A 22,775-nucleotide genomic window follows, 5' to 3' on the forward strand; every position below is an offset into this window, starting at 1 on the left:
CTCTCTGATTCCATTAAAAAAACCACTCTGAAAGATCTGTTAACCAAACTCATGGTTTGCCTATTACCGATTGTAGTAAAAAGCAAAAACTATTTTGCATGCGGTTAATCCATGTACATTTTGATTTGTAACTTGTCAACGAGACAATTGAGGTTGGATTTTTTTAAGAAACGTAATACAACGCGTAGACATATATACACACTCATATAACCACACATATGCACTTATATAATATCTATTGAATTCTAAAGATGTGAAATATAAAAATTGATAAAGTCACCATAGACGTCTGACGGTCGACGGGTATATCATCTCCTACTGAAAGAAAATTTCATCTTAATAAAACACGTAAAGAACAAAACTAAGTTAAATAATGTGTTCAGAGCTTGTCATCCCTACTCGGAAGGTTCGAACTGAAGAAACCGGCAGAAGATGTTTGCTCAGGGTATTAAAGATCTTTTGGGAAGAGAGCAATAGCTCAATTGATGCTGTAGAAAGGGATGCGTATGGAGGCCAACTGACATCAGATCGGAATCTCATAAGCGTGGCAGGCCAAGCTTCATCGAGCAAGTTGCTGAACCGCTTCTTCTCCACCATTGGATTGCCCGGGAACGGTCAGGATGCCGTATAGTTGCCCGGAAACCAACTCTCAAATTGTGTTGGTTGAGAAACTAATGGGAACTCATGAATTCCACGCTCGTTCATAGGAATCGAGAAAAATTCCAGCAATCCGAATCGAGCTTTAAGGAATGTATTCCTCAATAAATCTGTGTGCACAAGCATTTCTCAGAGGAAGCTTGGATCATTTTTCAGCATCATGCACCTTACATCCGTATCAGCTCCCATTTCTGTTTATTGAAGATATCGACAGTGTATGGTACAGGCCAACTGATTCACAGGAGTCGAGAACGCACCACTGGGATAAGAACTTTCACATCCAGCATATTATTCAGGTTGTCCATAGGACGCGTTTCAACAGCCCGAGTAAGTAGGTTCAAACGCCCTCAACGTGCTTCAACAGCTTGATTTCCTCCTTCTGTCTTGAGGAGTTTGTCCAGATACTCCTTCCTGAAAGGATGTGACGACTCCGTAAGGGAACATGAAAGAAGTTGGGAGGCAACGAGAACGATAACGAAACTTAGAATTTACCTCGCTGGCAGATGATCGTGGGGACGGTTGTACGGTGTCCACACAGGTTCGCCAACAAAGAGCCGCATCGCCTGCAAAAGGACATGTCTGTGATGATCACAATTGCACGGCCCCAGTAACAACTCATGAGGATTCTGAAGTCAATTATCTGACACACCAAATGAAGCATAAATCTTACACAACATTTTAAAAAAGATAATAGAAGACTTATCGTCTCAACAAAATAGTGTGCACATGTATTCTATTGACAACAAAGAGAAATCGCACAAATTATATGGTGATGATATACCCCGCACTCGAAGATAACTGCAAGGTTAGTTGGAGGTGCTACGTGATAGCTGTCGTGTTGGTTGCATCTTCTTCTCACCGGATTGGCGTGTGCGAAGCGTCCAAGCATCTTGTTCTCACCGAATTGGCGTATGCAAAGACTGACCGATCTCGATTGTCGGGCGAGGCCCCGATTCGCGTCCCGCGTCCTTCGGACCATGCGAAGACAAGACCAGGTCTTCGTATGGAGGCGGCGAAGGCAGCTCGTCAGGAGGTCGGACGAAAAGGACTTCGATATCCTTCGGTTGGACGACTAGCTTGACAGTGGGCCCGGTTACCCTGGGCACTGTTGTAATTATGGGATCATGCTCATTTGTACCATATTACCCTCGGATATTCCGGGAATATAGCAGGTTAGAGGGTAATATATGTAAACCGGGTCCGTGATCGCCGGGTACGGGCTATAAATAGAGTCACAGTGTAACCGTGAAAGGTAATCGAAAACTGTTCTACTTCCAGTACACGTCACTATAAGGGACATTCGCCACTTCCACCCCCGAAGGCCCACATTGTCTGGGACTTCGATCCCATCAGTTGGCGTCGTTCGCGGGATCGAACCCACAAAGGCATGCCACCCAAGAAGAAAGCGAAGCTACCTGGAGGAGCGGAGGCGCTACTAGAACTCCCAGCCGCGGTCGGACCTTCGACCGACGGAACCACTCCGGCTGTACCAGAATCAGGCAATGCCTCGGCCGGCGGGGCTTCGGCCGCACAAGAGCAGCATTGCGAAGTTGACACAGCGCCACAACAAACTGCCGATGGCCGACATGACAACGCACTTCGGATGGACACGGAGCAAATGCCGATCATGGAGCCAATAGATCGCATTCGCTTCGATCTTCCAGAAAAAGAAGGCGAAAGAGGGCGGAACGAAGAATGGGAGGAACTAGGCGACTTCGCGGAGTTTGAACATGATGAAGAAACAAACGAAGAACGAAATGCTAGGCTAGAAGCAGAGGAGTTGGAAAGGCAGATTGCGCACAAAAAGCGCATGCTGGATGGCCTAGCAGCGACCCGGAAAGCTGCGGAGTACCGTCGGCGAGCAGACGAAGCAAGAAAAACATTGGAAAGGATCCAGGAGGAAATCGATATACTCCAAGCGGAAGGCATGTCTCGCCGACCGACACCACCGGGAGATTTGATACGAGCTTCGCAAGAAGTTCGGCGAAGATCTTCCACAGGAGATCCTGAGTCACCCCTAGCAATGGACCTGCAAAATCAGCTATGACCGCTAGGATTCAAAATGCCCAGAGTGGTTATGTTTGATGGAGAATCAGATCCGAGAGAATTTGTCATGAGTTTCGAGGCAGCCGTAGAGTCAGCTGGTGGGGACGGTGTAACCTTAGCGAAGGCTTTCGTATTGGCGATCAAGGGAATAGTAAGATCGTGGTACTCCGCTCTACCCCTGGGATCCATATATTCATGGGAACAACTGCGCACTGCCCTGTACAGCAACTTCCAAGGGAACCGGGCAGATAACATCACCGCAACCGACCTCTTTGCGCTGAAGCAGCAACCGACAGAAACTTTACAGAGCTACATGCGTCGATTCGTACACATACGTTGTCAGGCGAAGGGATTGAGCGAAGATACGATCATCGATGCCGCAATACAGGGCATCAGAAGGGGCCTTTTGGCAGGAAAGCTCACCAGAAAAAGACCCGCAAGCGTCCAGGAGCTGCTAAACAAGATGGAAGAATACTCAAGATCTGAACTCGATCATCTTCGAAGAAAAATAAGTTTACGGCCTCAAGAGTAAAGCATGCACCACCTAAAGAGGCAGTTGGTGGCAATCAGAGAGACAGACCTCAGCGTCCAAGAAAACCCGAAGGTCCTGATTATCCAAGCCAAAAAGAAATCAACCCCGACCCGCCCGAAGTAGTACAAGGCTTGTGCGAAGCCTACAACTCGTCCAATAGAGGAGGCCGAGCGGACAGGGGAAGAGGACGCGGAGGTAGAGGAGGACGACCTTTGCAAGACCTCGCAACCTTTTACTGCGAGCTGCACGGCGAAGGAGCAGGCCACCGGACTAAACATTGCCCACAGGTCATGGCCATGAAAGAAAGTTTAGCGAAGCAGTCGATAGATAACGGAAGGACAGTTCACCACGCAACAAGCTTCGCAAGAAGCGAAGGGTGGAAAAACCACAATCAGAATGTGGTGCTTCCGAACCAATGGCAGCAAATTTCAGCACCACAATTTGCACCCGCACCTTCAGCCCAATTTGCACCCGCACCTTCAGTCCAATTTGATCAAACTAGGCAACTGAACATTCGGGGCGACCTACCACCGCCTCCGCCAAGACCTGCAATCGAGGCACTACCAGAAAGTAGCAAATCAGTTAATACCATAAACAATGGGTACAATGTGGTGCTGGCCATTTCAGGGGGGTCCAGCCAACAAACAGAATCCAAAAGACAACGAAAAGAATACGTACGAAGGGTTAACCACGTCGAAGTGGGACCAACGTACGTCGATTCAAGATGGTCTAACATTCCTATTACATTCTCGCAAGAGGATATGAGGGTATTAGATTATCCGCACACAGATGCCTTCGTCATTACCGCGAAAAATCGGGAAACGAAGTACACAGGATATTGTTCGATGGAAGAAGTTCTGCGGACATTATCTTCGCAGATGCCTTCGATAAGATGGGGCTGCGAAGAAGTGACTTGAAACAAGCTGGGTCGCCGTTGCTAGGCTTCGGCGGAAACACAATCAACGCTCTGGGAAAATTAACAATCCCAGTGTCGTTTGGCGAACAGATGAATTTCCGCACAGAGGAAATTACCTTCGATGTGGTGGACATTAGCTACCCATACAATGCGATATTTGGGAGGGGGTTCCTCAATAAATTCGGAGCAATACCGCACCACGCTTATTTGTGCATGAAGATGCCTGGCCCAGAAGGAGTCATAAAGGTGTTGGGAGATCAGCGAGTTGCTAGGCGAATCGAAGTAGGAATAGCTCCAGGAAGAAGAAATGTCCACAACATCGCAGACCCTTCGACGGGTGCCAAAGCAGTCCATAGCAGGCAAACCATAGAGAAATGTGCGAAGGCTGCACCAGAAGGACCTACCAGAATAGTACTGCTAAATCATGAAGAAGAAGATAAGAAGATTACAATAGGGGCAGAGGCCCCGGCAGAAGATCAGCAACAACTTGTAATATTCCTTCGCAAAAACGATGATGTCTTCGCATGGTCCCCCAGAGACCTGCAAGGAGTAAGTCGAAACATCATTCAGCACAAGCTAAATGTGGACCCCAAAGCGAAGCCAAGGAAGCAGAAGCTTAGAAAAGCTTCGGGGGAAAGAGAAGAAGCAGCAAAGGCCGAAGTAGAAAAACTGCTCGATGCCGGAGTAATACGCGAGGTTATGCACTCGGAGTGGCTGGCCAACCCCGTATTAGTAAGGAAAAGTAATGGAAAGTGGAAAATGTGCATCGTTTTCACAGATTTAAACAAAGCTTGCCCAAAAATGACTTCCCACTGCCTAGAATTGACCAGCTCATAGACTCCGCAGCCAGCTGCGAGATGCTAAGCTTCCTAGATGCTTATACAGGGTACCATCAAATATGGATGGCAAAGGAAGACGAAGACAAAACGAGTTTCAGAACCTCTTTCGGAACATACTGTTGTGTAAGAATGCCTTTTGGACTCCGGAATACTGGAGCAACCTTTACAAGATTGGTACAGGCCGCATTAAAGCCGCAACTGGGACAAAATGTATTGACCTATGTCGATGACATAGTAGTAAAAAGTACCAAAAGAAGCCAACACATCGAAGACCTCCGAGAAACCTTCGATAATCTGCAAAGAGCAGGTTTAAAATTAAACCCGGAGAAATGCGTCTTCGGAGTGCAATCCGGAAGACTCCTGGGGTTTCTAGTGTCGAAAAGAGGAATCGAAGCGGATCCTCAGACGATACAAGCAATTTTAGATATGAAACCGCCACATAACAGAAAACAAGCCCAACGCTTGACAGGAAGACTAGCAGCATTGAACAGGTTCATTGCGAAGTCCGCCGAGCGAAGTCTACCACTCTTCAAGGTGTTAAGAAGTTCTGACCCTTTCAAATGGGGTGCCGAGCAGCAGGCTTCCTTCGATGAGTTAAAAGTATACTTGACGAAACTTACAGCATTGACCAGCCCGGATCCAGGCGCAGATTTGCTGTTATACATAGCGGCGTCCCCCTCAGCAGTCAACGCTGTTCTCGTGCAGGAAAAACCCGAAGATAACAGGCTGCGTCAAGCACCAGTGTATTATGTATCCGAAGTACTAGCAGGCCCAAAAAAGTCATACACAGAGTTAGAAAAAGTAGCGTATGCATTAGTAATGGTATCCCACAAGCTCCGCCACTATTTCACTTCTCATAAGATTACAGTGCCAACTTCCCTACCCCTTCACGACATGTTCGAAAACAAAGAAGCCATCGGAAGAATAGCGAAGTGAGCAACGGAGATAGCTCCATTCATAATTGTCTTCGTGGCACGAACATCATTAAAATCGTAGGCGCTGGCAGATTTTGTGGCGGAATGGACACCTTCATCTGATGCTTTGGATGACGAAGCAGCAGAACCTATCTGGACCGCGTACTGCGACGGAGCTTGGGGAGCTGTAGGAGCAGGAGTCTCGGCAATAATATTTTCACCTTCGGGGACGAAGCTGCGATACGCCGCCAGGTTAGAGTTCTGATCCACAAACAATACGACGGAATACGAAGCTGTACTCGGCACTTCGCAAGGCGAAGGCTTTGGGAGCTCGAAGAATACTTGTCAAAACAGACTCGAAGGTTGTAGCAAGCCAGATTGAAAAAACATTCCAGACAAAGGAACCAGAGCTGATCAAGTACGGAGCAGCAGTGCGAAGAATGGAAAAATACTTCGTCGGATTCACGGTCAAAAGTGTATCAAGGAATGATAACAACGAAACAGATGAGCTAGCAAAAGCAGCTTCGCAGAACATGCCCATGCCTCCGGATGTCTTCTATCAGAAACTAACTAAACCGGCCCTCGATGACAGTTCCAACCAAACGCGCCTGGTCGCAACAATCGAGAGCGAAGACTGACGTTTTCCGATAATGGCATATCTGCGGGGTCAAAGGGATATCGAAGATCAAGTCGAAGAAAAGCGCATGGCTCAGAGGGTCAGAAATTATAAAGTTATAGACGAAAATCTGTACAAAATAGGAGTCTGCACACCATTCTTGCGATGCATATCTCGAAAAGAAGGCCAACAACTGTTAAGTGAAATTCACAGCGGGCTGTGCGGCTCACATATCGGAACGAGGTCTTTGGTAGGAAAAGCATACAGGCAGGCCTTTAAACTTCCAACGGCTGTAAGTGATGCGGACAAGCTGGTACGAAGTTGCCAACAGTGCCAATTCTGGACGAAGGGATCAAACAGACCGACAACGAAGACACAACTCATTCCACCGATCTAGCCATTGCGGCGATGGGGAATCGATATTGTCGGGCAGCTGCCGCCAGCCCCAAGAAATTTACGGTATGCGGTGGTGGCAGTAGAGTACTTTTCAAAATAGGTAGAAGCAATGCCACTTGTGAGCATAACATCAAGAAACATACAAAAATTCCTATGGCAGAATATTGTGTGCCGCTTCGGGGTTCCAAGCGAAATAACCGTGGACAATGGTACTCAGTTCGATAGCGCGGGATTTAGAGATTTCTGTAATGGTCTGGGCATAAAATTAATGTTTGCATCAGTTTACCACCCACAATCTAATGGCGCAATTGAGAAAGCAAATGGCATCATCTTCGCAGGGGTCGCGAAGCGTCTTCAAGGATTGCCAAAAGGAAAGTGGGTCGAAGAATTGCCCAAGGTACTATGGTCATTAAGAACAACGGTTGCAAGACCAACAGGATACACACCATTTCGCCTCCTATTTGGAGGAGAGGCCATGACTCCAGAGAAATGCAAAACGAAATCATTCAGGGTCGGGAATGAACTAGACCAATGCGAAGAATTATCATCAAAAGATGCCCTCGAAGAAGTAAGATTACAAGCCGCAAAAAACCTAGGCACTTACCAAAAAGAGACGAGAAAATGGAGAGATAGGAATGTATCTGAAAAGACCTTCGCACCTGGAGACTTAGTGTTGCGAAGATTTGGTACAGCAGCATCGGTTGGCAAACTTCAGAGTAAATGGGATGACCCCTTCATAGTTAAAAGATCTCTGAGACCTGGTTCTTATCATCTAGCCAATATGGAAGGTGAAGAGCTTCCACACACCTGGAACGGAACGCAGACAACCTTCGCAAGTTCTATACCTGAAGATCGGCAACTAAAGTCCGAGACTCCAATGTAATTTTTAATTTTTGTAGTAGTTCTTGTAATCGCATTATAAGGGTACTGCACTCTTTTCCTCACAGGGGGATGCCTTCGCAGGGGGTGAGGTTTTTAACGAGGCAGGAACCCATGTAAGCAATGATAGTGCTACCCCCCCCCCCCCCAAAATGTTGCTTGTCTTGAGTAATAGTACTTTTCGTCGAAGTGCGCCAGCCTAAAGAGATTGGCGCACCAATCGACGACTAGAGCGCGGTGCGAAGTGTAGGAAAGCAAGCGTACACTTGTGACCTTCGCGGAATTGAAAAAACCGCTAGGGGGCTAAGAGTGCTTGCCCCCGCACCGAAGGGAAAAACAAACCTTCGCAATAAAAAAAATGAAGTATCGCTGAGCCAAAGAAAAGGCAACGAACTTCGCTAAAAGTCGGGGGCTAAGAGTGCTTGCCCCTGCACAGAAGGGAAAAACAAACCTTCGCAATAAAAAAAACGAAGTATCGCTGAGCCAAAGAAAAGGCAACGAACTTCGCTAAAAGTCGGAGGCTAAGAGTGCCTGCCCCCGCACCGAAGGGAAAAATAAACCTTCGCGATAGAAAAAACGAAGTATCGCTGAGCCAAAGAAAAGGCAACGAACTTCGCCGAAAGTCGGGGGCTAAGAGTACCTGCCCCCGCACCGAAGGGTAAAACAAACCTTCGGGACAAAAAAAAATGAAATGTCCCTAAGCCAACTAAAAGGCAGCGCACTTCGTCAAGGGCAGGGGGCTAGGAATGCCTGCCCAAATATCAACCATCCAACGAGTTGAAGTAAAAAACCTTCAAAGCTAAACGTCAGAGGCCAAGATCGCTTGCCCCCCACCAGGCCGAAGTTACCTGCGAGTAAAAGTCAGCGGGGACGGCGTTTCGCAAAAATAACAATGGTAATAAGAAAAATATCAACCCAGTACAATCACAGGAAACTGCGGTGAAAATCGGGGGATGGCCTTCATCAAGAAAGTCTAACCCGAATATCCAACAAAGGTTCAGAGCGCATCGCACCGAAAAAAAAAACGCTTCGCGCGCCATGCCACTAAAGGTGTAACAAAAGAACAAATCATAACACAAACCCAATTTATTCCGCATCAAAATCAACATCTGAATCAACAAAATCCTTATACAAACGACTGAAAGAAAATTGGTAATCAATGCTTTCGCTGGCATGAAAACGCGACGATGGGGTCGAATGGGCCCCAACTTGATTACAATAAGACGGCGACATAGGGGTATCATCATCACTACCACTTCGCCTGGCTACCTGCGAAGAGGGACCATACCGATAGTAAAATTGGGGTCTATGCGAAAGCGGCTCCTCGTCCTGAGGTTCAAACTTCGGCTCAACGAGCACCGATGTGCCTTCAACGTCCCCTTTCGTTGCACGACACAGATTTCGTTCAGCTCGTCAACTAACTAGTGTCGAAGGACTAATAGATTTCCAAAACGCTTTTGTCCTAGCATTCATATCGTCATACGATCTACACTTCGCATGCCAATACCGCTCCAAATCGATATTAGCATGACGTCGGTGAAATGATTCCCAGCAGGACCAGGACACATAAAAATTGTCCCTTATCATAGTCAAAAGCACAGCTTCTTCGGCTACCTGCGCAGTATCCGAAGCAAGGACCTGCACAGGGAGCGCAAAAGGTCAATAACACTTTGATATAAATATATAATATATTACACAGCCAGCGTGTCACATCGTTAATTATAAAAACAAAAGCATAAACAACACGACCCTTCGCGCCAATTCAGCCCACCTTCCCAGTATCTTCGGCTGCCATAGTCGTTGGTTGCGACGAGGTGACATCCCTCGCCTTGGCCTAACAAAAATTCAATAATAATAAATACATTATTACCACATATAACCACTTTCATAATCTTCGACAAGAGAGAACAAAAGTTAAGTAGTCATACCCTCTGCCGGTTCAATTCGGCCTCTCGAAGAGCGAGCTCGCGGCCATGCTTGCACCAGTAATTGGTGGTGAATGATCGAGCAGTGCTCTTCGATGCCTTTGTAACGACCGAAGTTGACAGATCCGAAGGATACTGGAAGGAATGTCTTTGGAGAGCAGTGTGATGGTCGCAACCCATCATCTCCACAGATTGCACGAGACTTCGGGCGGCAACCATGGCGCAGAAGTCACCGTAAAGTTGTGCAACTGGAAGGAGGCTACTACTGGTCTCATTGATCCAACCAATAAGCCCACCCAGTCCTACGAGTTCAAATGATGGGGGAGTCGCCGAGGTGCCTATACCTTCGAAGGTACGACTGATTGCTTCGCACGCGGCAACCGCCTTCGGCTCAAGCTCCCCAATGACATTAAGAGCATCGTCATTGTAAGCCTTCGCTTCGCTTAGTTCAATCTGCAGCCGCTCAGCTTTCTCTTTCTTCAACGCGCAAAGTCCTTGCAATTCGCAAACTTGCGCTTCAGAGGACTGCAGATTCTGCCGAAGATAGTTCACTTCGCTGTCCGCAATCCCCTTCGCCGAACGAAGGGCGTCAACCTCCATTTCAAGCCGCTCCAATCGTAACTCTGCATCCTTCGCACGTCGCGACATCTTGCGTTTCTGGCCCTCAGCCTTTTCCACCCGTTTTTGTAGCAAGTCAATCTGGGATGGAACCTCATTCTAACTATGGCATTAGGCGTCAACTGATGCAAATATACCTCGAAGAGTTTTAACACCTTGATTACCATCTCGTCACAGGGAAGCTGAAGGCCAGCCCAAAAATAATGCACAAACACGATAGCCTCATCGTCAGCGGGCTCCGATATCTCTTGTTTCCCGGGAAGCCGGACCTTCGAGACATCACTAATCAACCCTTCCCTGACAAGGCCAGCTAGAACTTCGCCATCTACTTTGGACTATCCAATCCAATAAGTCTTCGGTCGGGACGACCTGTGTTTCGGAGCCATCTATTCCAAGAAAATCCTCCTGCAGCGCGAAGGCAATCGGGGGCTTCGTCTAAGGCGTCTGAAGAACTGTAACTTACTTCGTACGAGAGCGACAACTTTAAACAAGGGCACGGTAAAAAGATTTTGACAGCATCCGATATTTATAGGGGGAGACGGACGCGGTTACAACTTCCAGCATCGAAAATTGAACCAACACCGGAAATCGTGCTCGGATAACTACCATGAACATTAAATGCAGGCAGTTATAGATATCGTTGCGACGGCGCTAAAGAGTATAAAAAAACAAAAAACAAATAAACAAATAAATTTTTTAACAGCGCGCATTGGATCCAACTAACTTCGACAGGCCGAAGGGGGACGGCGTTTAGATATCTCAAAGACTATAGGCTTGACCTATCGAAGATAAACCTTGCCAGTAGGGGGCTACTGTTGGAGATCATCTCCCGCCATCCCCGCACTCGAAGATAACTACGAGGTTAGTTGGAGGTGCTACGTGATAGCTGTCGTGCTGGTTGCATCTTCTTCTCACCGGATTGGCGTGTGCGAAGCGTCCAAGCATCTTGTTCTCACCGGATTGGCGCATGCGAAGGCTGACCGATCTCGATTGTCGAGCGAGGCCCCGATTCGCATCCCGCGTCCTTCGAACCATGCGAAGACAAGACCAGGTCTTCGCATGGAGGCAGCGAAGGCAGCTCGTCAGGAGGTCGGACGAAAAGGGCTTCGATATCCTTCGGTTGGACGACCAGCTTGATAGTGGGCCCGGTTGCCCTGGGCACTGTTGTAATTATGGGATCATGCTCATTTGTACCATATTACCCCCGGATATTCCGGGAATATAGCAGGTTAGGGGGTAATATATGTAAACCGGGCTCGTAATCGTCGGGTACGGACTATAAATAGAGTCACAGTGTAACCGTGAAAGGTAATCGAAAACTGTTCTACTTTCAGTACACGTCACTATAAAGGACCTTCGCCACTTTCACCCCCGAAGGCCCACCTTGTCTGGGACTTCGATCCCAACAACATGATTGGTTACAGTCAGAGATTAAAAAATTCAAACATAAATTTAAGTTCACAGGCACCTAAGTTCAAAAAGGTGCACGTGCCTTTTTTCCACAGTACACATATGATTGTATTTTTGCACAATTGTGGGAAGTGCATACATTATAACATGTTCTACATATATGGTTTTCTTTTCCTGAATTTGTTTAGTGCACACCGCGCAAAACAAAATGGGCGCATATGAATTTAAGTTCATAAATCAGTTTCAAAGAATTCCAGAGTATTCTCTGGTCAATGACAACAAAATGGCATGTGCAATTCATTTCTTCACTGCTATATCCGATGAAATGAGAACCTAGCCTAAGTTCAATACTTTCTACTTTGTGTCATGTGCGGCAAGGTCTACAGGAGCTGTGGTAGGAGGTCAGGCCTGTGTCTGCCACTTTCATGACCACTAGGATATAAGCCACTGAACTAGCTTGTTTAGCTATTATCCTATCTATTGGTTGCCAAACATTCAAACCAGCATTTGTTATTCCTATATTTATTTGTTGAGCATCATTATTCAAAGATAGAATTATCTCTAAATAGATCAAGCAAGTTATCTCAAACTCCTCTCTTCCCCTTCACTTCCCCACACACCCTCTTCTCTCCCTGCGCATTGCTTCTCCTCCATCATGGCTCCTGGCCACACTTGCATTCAGGGGCAGAGACCACCCACTAACCACAACTAAGGTTGTTAAGCAAACGAAAAGCAGGGAAATAGCACAGTAATAATAATAAGTACCTTGATGTAGTTGTCAGTGTCCAATGTGAAGCGGTGATACATCCCTGCAGGCAGAACAATCATGCCTCCTTTCTTTAATGCTACACGGATCCACTGATCATTTTGATCCCTCACATCAAAGTATCCTAGAAAAATATCAGAAGTGACTATATAGAAAAGATGTCCTCTTTATTTTTCTAAGAGTACCAAAGATATTGTGTTTCTTGAAGTGTTTACAGAGTAATACAAACAAACGTAACAAGATACATACCACTCCCTTCGAGACAATAGCATATTTCTTCATCAGTATGCAGGTGCTCTTCAAAGAAATTCTTTATCTTAGTCTCATAATTTGGCAGCTTCTCTGGGCAAACATCACAAATGTCCTGCAAATAGCAAAACAATAAATGCCTACTAAATTTCTTATATTTTACTTTACTAACACCAAACAGTACTAGGCTCGAGCATAAGACAATAAATCATCAAGTCTAAGGAGTGTGGACAAACCATGTAAGAGTAGCCTCTGGCTTCACGGATTTTCTTGAGGTTCTCATCATTCTCCCAGTTATCAGGGTTTAGGCGCCAGCTGATGATTCCTAGTTCTAGATATAAAAGATGCAAATGTTTTAACTTCTATAAACAGGGAATTTAAATATTTGCCACTTGTACAAGAGTTCAAGCACAAGCTATAGTTAATAAGGTGAGCTGCAAATGTGCAAACCTGATAGCTTCTCAAGAGGAATGAATTCTTTAGGTTCACGGTGATGAGGAAGCCTCTGGTCTTCTTGGCTATCATCCATGTACCATGCTTCAATAACATCCTTCTTACCATCCTATTGAAGAAAATAAAATGAGTATAACAATTAACAAGAAGTAAACACCACGTGATACAAGGGATACACTTACAATGAAATTTCTCTAGTTGATAAGGATGCTAGTTACTAGCCTAACTCAACAATAGGGGTGCAAATTAATTAACCTAAGGGTATCCACTGACCCTTTTTAGTTCAACCAATAACACTACTTTTCTCAAATTGAGCAATTTTTTAGAAAACTAGTGTTATTGGTTGAACTAAAGAGGGTCAGTGGGTACCCTTAGGTTAATTAATTTGCACCCCTACTCAACAACAATACTTGTAGTGTATAACTATATGATATGCCTTCTATAAATGCATCATCAGAATAATAGAATGTGAAAGTTGATGTAAGGATAGTCATAGATTTCGCGTAAGTAAACACATATGGCAGCATAAATTTGTAGCAGGCGTCTGAACTTAAACTTTTGTCTGTGTGTGCAACATGTATATCCTCTTTTTTGGTGACTTTGAGGAAGGAGAAGGCCAGAGCCTCTCAGTTCCAACTTCTAATATGAAAGATCGCACGTGATATAAATAATTCAGAACCAGTTAACTACTAATACATGACACTGCCAGCTTTCCTGTTTTAATTAAATCGATGGTGCTTCCACTATAAGTAGATGGATATCGTTTTCAGAGTATTGTTTTAGAGACCAAATGTTGAAATTCTATTGTTGGGCGCCAAATGAAAGAAAGACACAATTTAAACACATTTACCAAATCCCAATTTGTCATCAACCCTGTTTTAAAATTTTATCATTTTATTCCTTAACTTCTAACAAAATGGATTGATTTTTTGAGAATTTATGATCCTCAACATGAGGAGACAAAGAAAAATATTCACAATTGAACTGAAACCCCATTTGGCAGCAGTGATTAGGGATGCATCCACGTCACTGTCAGGTTTGTAGTAAGTCTAAATCCACAAGCAAAGTATTATTCTGCTCATGCTCCTATAGTTCAAAAGAAAACAAAATAGAAAGCAACGGAAGAATTGAACAGTGTTCAGATATTGTTAACAGTATAGCTTCAGGACATCAGATAATTATTCAGTCTGAGTAACATCATCACAGGGACAGTTTACTATCCCCACTACATAGATTTCTCTCTCTGGGATGAAATCAAGGATCCCACACAATGATTCTACACACTATTCCTTCATACAGGACAAGAAATGAAGGTATGCGGGCAAGCTGACAGTGAGTTAAGCAACCGTTGTATGGTTTATCAATTAGTTAAGACCAAACCAAACAAGTCAATTGATAGCATTCTTGGGGGATCCTCCAGACATCCAAGTATTAAGGACGCGAAGGAACAAAACAAATCTACCTCATAAACAAGGACCAATTCAAAATTTATGAAGTTTTTAGCACTAAGGTACAGTTACTTAGCACTAAACCAGCAGTAGTCGAACAGATGAGATTTGCTCCAAGCCGTAAAGCTCATTTGAGATTAGAGCTCGCATCAGATGAAGCATCTAGTTCATTTACTTGGCCATCAGATTAATCAAGAATCGCAGCGATTCCTACGCCCAACTCCCCCAAAAACTACATGCATGTTTCGAACAATAACCTAGCAAATTTCCCAGGAATCCCCACTCCAACCCAATTATCTTCAAGAATCCTCTCCTCAACCATCCTAGCTCTGGTTCCTGGTCTAAGGAATCCTCTCTCCATCCGAGAACTCAAATCTACCCAAAAACATTTCGCAGTAAACAAGCAAAATTTCTCCACTTCTGCTACTACGCTTCTCCCCATCCGTTTCTTGCAGCCAGAACAGCAAATATACAAACACAACCAAGATAATAGGTGGAAAATTTCCAACTTTCTTGATGCAGGATCCTTTCATCTTCGCGAAGAAAGAAGAATAAGTGAATCGAGGGACAAGATTGCGCAGTGATGAATACCTGGAACTCGGCCTCCATGTTGGAGCTCCTCTCGATGTGTGTTCTTGCTTTCGCTTCATCGGCAAAATCCTCGAGAATTTTTATACGGTGCAAAGGTTAAGAGATTTGCGCGTGTAGGTCCCTGAAGAAAAGATTAATTGTATTCGTACCCTTGGACTTTCCCGAGCTAACAAAATGGCTTATAGGTCGTGGCTACTGAACCGACACGAGACACGACACTGTAATCACGTTATAGGTACAGCATAGCCCCAAGACGGGATATATCTGAGCCGAGCGTGCGGCACGGTGTACCCGCATGACACGACCCGGTTGAGTCGGGCCGGCACGGGCACGACCCAGCCCAGGCCGACACGATCAGACACGATCCGGCTCGGTACGTATGGATTCGACTATTTTCTATATATATTTTTTTTTAATTTTGAAGCTATTTTATCTATTTTATATATATATTTTTTAATTTTATAGCTATTTTTTATTTTTTTCGAGATGACTGTGCCAACGGGCCGCCTGTAGCACTGTACCCATCGGGCCAACCGTGCCGTCGTGTCGAAATCGTGCCTTGGCCGGCCCGACATGGTACGGTGATCGATAGGTCGTGTCGTAGGCTGAAGGAGAGGTACGCGGGTCGACACGATATGACCCATTACAGTAGGTGGGTCGTACCGAGTCAAACCCGTATCGATCCGATTCAAATGACCTATTTAACTATCTCTGATTCTTACCAACCTTACCTGCATAGAATAAGGCTGGATTTTATTTTGCTAACTTATCATATTTAATTCTTTACAACAAGTTTGACAAATTACACCGAAGCTCAATACATTATGTTATTCAGCGATTCATCCTCACTGTTTTTTATATGAAAGTTCTTTTCATTCCTAATTATTATATATATATATATATATATATATATATATATATATATTTCAAGATGTATATATTATTTTTTAAGATGTGTATCATCCTTTCTGAATATTTATTAGAGGAGAGTATATCTACAGAACTAAAAAAACTTTTATATATAATATCATATTATTGACTTATTTGAGACATAATACCCAACAAAAAATGAGACTATACCATTCTCAAAGGCAATCAAAGCCCAAAATTCATCCCATCCCAGTGGACCTTTTATTCTTACGTCCGCGTATATTAGTGATATTTAATCACACACGCAGGCATAAAAAGAATACGGAGGACCGCATGACAATTGCTCCGGCTAAGCGCTGACAGAAGCAAGCCACGCCGCACCCGCGGAAACGAGGCTGCACGAAGCACGCAGTCAAGGATCTCCACACGAAATCCACGGGCGTTCCTGGTTTCCTTGGGCCGTGCAATTTTTATTTATTTTCTATTTTTTCCGATGCGTTGAACCTGGACGTGTTTTGGCTGCAGAGTGCTGGCACGAACAAGGGATTCTGAATTCTCGGCAAGAGGCACTTAAAGAAATGAAAAATCTTGATCAGAAGTCACAGAATGAGAACCCAAACTCTGGGCCATGAAGCCGTTGAAGACGACAGCTTCGAGGTGACGGCTAGCAAAACCATAGGAATCGTCAATTCTTGGTTGCAAATTGTAATTGTATAAGTACTATGCGGTTGTGAGTCTACTGCCAACCAAAGGCTGGTAGAATATGCTGACAGCAATGCCAACTGGGAGTAGAGAGTAGTCCAACTATTACGAGGAGTTGCAGTAAATTTTGCATCAGAATATATACCAGCTTATTCTTTGAAAATGTTTTTGATGAACCAGTGTTACTCGGATCCGACACAGATATTATAATCTGATTCAAATTTGAGTATTTGATTCGGTAAAAAAATTTAGATACATAAAATACAACTTGAAATGGATATAGATAACATGATGGTGAACACGTGGTGCGGGTAAAAAATGTTAAACATGCCGCAGTACAGTATTAATCCAACCACAAACCAAGTCCCGGACAAGAATCCACCAGGGAGTTGGGAATCGACCACAAACCAGCCAGAAGTTGGCCAATTCTAAAAGTGCGTATGGCGAAACCTGCAAATTTTGGCTTAGCTGTTACCTGTTCTCCATTCGTATGTTTTGAAACAAACAATACAAACTGGCATTGTGTGTAAGCAAAATTCGTGGAAGATATAAAAAATTATATTAGCACATAATAATTTAATCAAATTAAAATCAAGCAGCAAACATTTATGTGTGTATCCCACATCTAAACTATTCATATGCTACATTGCACAAACTTACCCACCTATATATTAGTGCTTTGCATATTGAAAGTATTTCTATCCTCTCTTTCTTCTGCCTTTCATGTACTCTTGATTAGGGATGAAAACGGATCAGGTACGGATGGATAATGATCGTTTCATATCTTTATCTGTATTTTTAACCGAAAACGGAAATGAATATGAAAATTCTGGATACGGAAACGAATACGGATAGTATCAAAAACAAATATGGTGTCAATACGAATCGAATATAAATATGTATCTGAATATCTGTCAAATGATAAGACTCCTTAAATTGTGCGTATAAAAACAAGAAAAATAGTAATATAGTATAACTTCACATATAAGATGAATAAATTATACATATAAAAACAACAAAAATAACAATATAGTGTAACTTCACACACAAGAGAAATAAATTATACGTATAAAAAAACAAAAACAACAATATAGTGTAACTTCATACATAAGTAAAATTATAAGTAGTTAGAGGGCAAATTTGGGAATTTAGACAATATACGTAACCGTATTTGCGAAATTAGATAACATGTTGACGTATTTGTAAATCTAGCACTCGTATTCGGTAACTCAAAATCCGAAATTTAGATTTCGGTAACTAAAATTCCGAAAACAACTCGGACCCACTGTATTCGGCAACTGAGGTACCGAATACGGCACTGTTGCCGAATACACCCGGCCACCCATCGCATCAATAAAATTTTGCCGAAATCAGTGCATTGTCACGTCACATCGTATCGATGCTTTCGGTGTGTGCGTGCCAGCGGGAGTTGATGCTGCTTTTGCGCTTAATCAAATGCCCTGGCTCGCAGAAGAGAGAAGGGAAAAGGGAGAAGAGAGCAGCAGAGAAGAGAAGGGAGAAGAGGAGAGCAGCAGTGGAGAGAAGAGAGCAGCAGTGGAGCAATGCTAGGAGAAGCAGTTCGAGCAGAGGGGGCAGCCGGAGAGGATCAACGCGAGTAGCAGTCACGCTCAATTTCCTTAAGGTAAGTTCTTAGATTACGTAGTTAATTAGTAATTGTAATTAGATTTTTCTTAGTCCATTCAGAAGTATATTAGTCATTTCGTCAGTATATTGTTAAATTCATTCAAGTACATTTGATTAATTATATTATTTTGATAAATTAGAGTATTTAAATTATTTATTTAGTTGGATTATATGAATTTTATTAGTAAGTGTGATTAGATTCTTTACTTAATATAGTAACATGAATTTACGTGATTTAATCTAGGTAATTAGTTTTATTAAAGTAATATAATTAATCAATTAACTTGATTAATTAGTTTAATCACTTAGGTTTGGTACAACCGTAGAAGATAGTGTCCAGTAGCAACAAAGATGCATATTAGTTGTATATTGCACTATTTAATTAGTATTATTTTTATACTTATTATTTATTACATGTACATTTATTTAGGAGATATGGTATGATTTTCCATATTTATTATGGAGAACGTCCCACGGTTTTGTACGAGAGACTCGTAACAATTCAGAACTGCCAGCACATAGAGAGTTCGGTTGAGGTACCTATTGATCTAGATGGCCTGAAATCACATGTTATGTGTCTTTTGCGTGTGAACCAGCAGTCCCATACTGTTGTCCTAGAGGGTGTACGGCCGCGGCTTGTTCCAAATAGCTCGGTCGTTGTCCATACGTTGTTCGAGATGAGTAGGAACAACGCATGAGCTTTGTACTCACGCAAGGCATTAGAGGAGAACTTTGATATGGCGGTGTATGTAAACATAGTGTCACGACTGGTGCAAGATGATGCAGTGACCACGGTGGAAGGCTCAGACCAGCAGGTGATGCATGAAGAGGATGGAGGGCATGTTGGGGAGGGCAGTTCCAGTAGAGAGGGAGCTAGAGTGGACCCTTGTGAGGTCGATGCAAGATGCATGGATAATGAAGCTGGTGGTAGCGGGGATGAAGAAGCTGCTGACAATGATGACCCGGTCCCGACGATCCAGTACTTTCGTGGTACTGGGCTCCTGGATTGTGTCATCGTTGAGTATAACACCTTATCTAACTGGGGATACCAGAATAGCGACATTCAGGTCGGGCAACAGTTTCGTAACAGAGGGGAGGTCATCCACTTTATTAGCAACTATGCTGTAATAACAAGAAGGGACCACAAGTGCGCCTGGTCTAACCCTACGGAGTATGAGGTAAGGTGTACCAAGCACCCGAATTGCCCTTACTTCGTACGAGCACATCAGCCAAAATATGAGAACTATTTTGTGATCAGTAGACACACCCTACATACATGCAGCGAATAGGCTATTAGGAATGTGAGCCACGCCGTTGATGCGAGGTTCGTAGCCCCACTCCTCATCACGCTTATTGGCACGGAAATTTGTTTGTCGCCAAAATCGATTATGGGGAAGGTGCACACTAAGACTGGCATGCTTATCAATTACCACACCGCGTGGCGAGCGAAGCAGAAGGCGTTGCAGATGCTATTTGGAAGCTTCGAAGAGTCATACAACAATGCTCTGAGGCTGCTGCAGAAGATTGCCATGGCGAATCCAGGGACTTAGTGGGCCATGGCGGATGAACCGATTAGGCTAGATGATGGGTCATATAGCACCACTGACCGATATCTCATTAGGTTATTCTGGTCCTTTGGACAATGCATCGAAGCATTCAGGCATTGCAGGCTGGTTGTATGCGTGGATGCCACATTTCTGAGCGGCAAGTTCCATAGTACCCTTATGACAGCAATGGCGGCGGATGCAAATAATCAGATCATTTCTCTCGCCTTTGCAATGGTTGAGAGTGAAAATAATGATAGTTGGCTCTGGTTCCTCACCTTGGTGAGGACACGTGTCGTGGGAAATAGAGAACGAGTTTATGTCATCTCAGACCGCAACAAGGGCCTTCTGCATGCGTTGGACGTGCTGCATGATAGCACAAACTGCTCCATTGCATGGCCTGATGTGGAGAGAAGATGGTGCATGCGACACTTGGGCGCGAACCTGTACACAAGGTACCACAGCAAGTCGCTTGTAAAGAGATTCAAATGGCTATGTCTTCAGAACCAGCAGGCTCAACGAGATATGGAGAGAGTTAATTGAGACCACTCTCAAGATGATGGCAGACCAGTAAGCAGGGGAGGATCAACTACGGACGCAAATGGTTAGGGGCCAAACTATCGTTAGTCGTTCACGTGGTACGTTTAGCCAGTGGATAGCGGGAAAACCGGTGGAGCGTTGGGCCCTTATCTATGATACTCATGGTGCCAGGTTAGCGCATAGAATTGTAATGATCATATTGTACCGATTCTTATGCAAATAGCCATTCTAAAATTATTGTATCCCATGTTAGGTACACCATCATGACAACGAACATAGCGGAGGCGTTCAACAATATCCTAAAGGGAGTACGGGGCCTCCCGTTATGTGCCATTATTGAGCTCACATTCTAAAAAAAGGTGGACTACTTTCGAGATCGTGGTAATGCTGCTATGAAGTGCAGCACACGGTTTGCACCTAAGGTGGAGCAAATCATATCAAGAAGGAGGAGCAAGACACACTTTCATCAGTCGAGGATCTACGACCTGGCCAACAATGACTTTGAGATCATGTGCCACCGTAGGTATGCTTCAGGGTATAGCGCCGGGGACACCGTGCAGCAATGTCAACTTGGACCTAATGAGGTGAAGTGCACATGCAATAAGCCAAAACTACACCATATCCCGTGCAGGCATGTCTTAGCCGCTTGCAGGGACATAGGTGGCAATGACGGATCACAGTACGTATCACCGTACTTCACGATCGATGCATTGAGGAGCACATAGCTTCCAAAGATGCGGTCCTTTAACATCGGAACCAACTACAAATCGATCGAGGGGCCAAAGTGGGTACCTTATCCACGAGCACGACACACAGATCCTGGAAGGCCTAGATCTACGAGGCTGCAAGGTAATATGGATGAAACAGATGCTGTTGATAGCCTACGCAGGTGCAAACTTTGCAAACAACCTGACCATGACAGAAGGACTTGCCCGACCCGTCAGTAAACTATCATACCACTATCGAACTGAATTGTCTTAGAGACTTTGCATTTTATTTGTTCTTAGAAGCTATCCGCAGAAATGGTTTGTATTGTAAAATGTTAGTCACCTGTTAGTTGTACTACTTATTTTGCATTATGTGGTTTGCACTGTACCCCTTTAGACAAGAAGTGACCACACGGCTCTGCTTGAACTATGAAATGACAACACCTCTAGCAACAACCATTGTATTGTAAACGTAATTTTATTTATTTATTTCATGTTTCTTAAATATTCATGGATCCGTGTTTTGATGTAGAGACAGAGCGTTATAGTCAGTGAGCAATAAATCTATGGCGGGATCCTCTAGTACAGGCTTTCCATGGACACCGTCAATGATCGTTATAGCACTTAATGCCTCCTTACAGGTTGTGCGCGAAGGAAACAATGATCCCTTAAAGGAGAACAACATAATCCAAGCCGTGGCAAAATTGCATGCAAGACCCATATGTTCTAGGTTAACCGCGCCGCTCCAATGTGTAACTACCGAGGACCTTAGGGCCCTCTTGTATCATCGGCGTCAAATGTATCTGAGGGTCCGCGAACTGGCTGACCATCCTTCTGTGATAGGTTTCTCTAGGAAGCACAGAACGATAGTAATGTCGTCGGACCAGTATGCATCTCATATTCAGGTATGTCATATAAACATTTGGTCACCCTACTTATCTTATTTCCATTGATTCGAATGGTCCTCTTCTGCGTCAGGCTTTCCTGGAAGATGAACAGTTGATCAACAAAGAAATCTCACACTTCTTGGCAATGTATATGCTCTTCGGCAGGGGTGTGATGCCTGGTTCGCGTAGAAGACGACGACAGTCAGCGAACCAAAAGGGTACAGAGGCGACCTCTAAGAATCATCCAGATAATGACGAGGACGAAGACGATGACGATTTCATGCCCCCCATGCCTAGACGTTCCAACAGAAATACAGGAGAAGGTTCTAGGAACACTGCAAGAGGACGTTTACGCACAACATCGAGATGCCATACAACCGATAGGGAAATAGGACGTGGTACCACCTCGGAGAAACCTCAAGATGATGACGACGACGACGATTTCATGCCACAACGACCCCGCCCTCCGAGGCTTCCATCTCCGGAGGACACCGATGACCCTGAAAATGATGATAGATTTGCTCGTACTCATTTTTACAACTTCCCAGAACCACCTCGGAGATGACAACCATCTTACCCGGATAGCTTTGACCATCACACCTGGAATTCTTACGCTAATTTGCGTC

General features: G+C 44.4%; 1 protein-coding gene across 1 annotated transcript; it reads right to left on the reverse strand.

The window, feature by feature from the left end:
• Nucleotides 1-727: 727 nt before the first annotated feature.
• On the reverse strand, nt 728-15,343 carry LOC133907837 (acireductone dioxygenase 1-like). Its single transcript, XM_062349933.1, has 7 exons — nt 15,256-15,343; nt 13,214-13,325; nt 13,000-13,094; nt 12,764-12,878; nt 12,514-12,638; nt 1,150-1,220; nt 728-1,068 (listed from the first exon to the last, which is right to left on the reverse strand). The coding sequence occupies exons 1-7, from the start codon at nt 15,271-15,273 to the stop codon at nt 1,005-1,007; spliced, it is 600 nt and encodes a 199-aa protein (XP_062205917.1). The 5' UTR covers nt 15,274-15,343; the 3' UTR covers nt 728-1,004.
• Between the last annotated feature and the right edge of the window lie 7,432 nt (nt 15,344-22,775).

The sequence above is a fragment of the Phragmites australis genome, chromosome 24 (assembly GCF_958298935.1).
Source record: "Phragmites australis chromosome 24, lpPhrAust1.1, whole genome shotgun sequence".
NCBI lineage: Eukaryota > Viridiplantae > Streptophyta > Magnoliopsida > Poales > Poaceae > Phragmites > Phragmites australis.

Bases quoted from the DNA above. Each gene is read 5' to 3' on its own strand.
- LOC133907837 (XM_062349933.1), bottom strand. The intron at 13,095-13,213 runs GTTTGCACATTT...TTTTATATCTAG, and splicing joins TCCTCTTGAGAAGCTATCAG to AACTAGGAATCATCAGCTGG. The intron at 1,069-1,149 runs GTAAATTCTAAG...ACATCCTTTCAG, and splicing joins CACGATCATCTGCCAGCGAG to GAAGGAGTATCTGGACAAAC.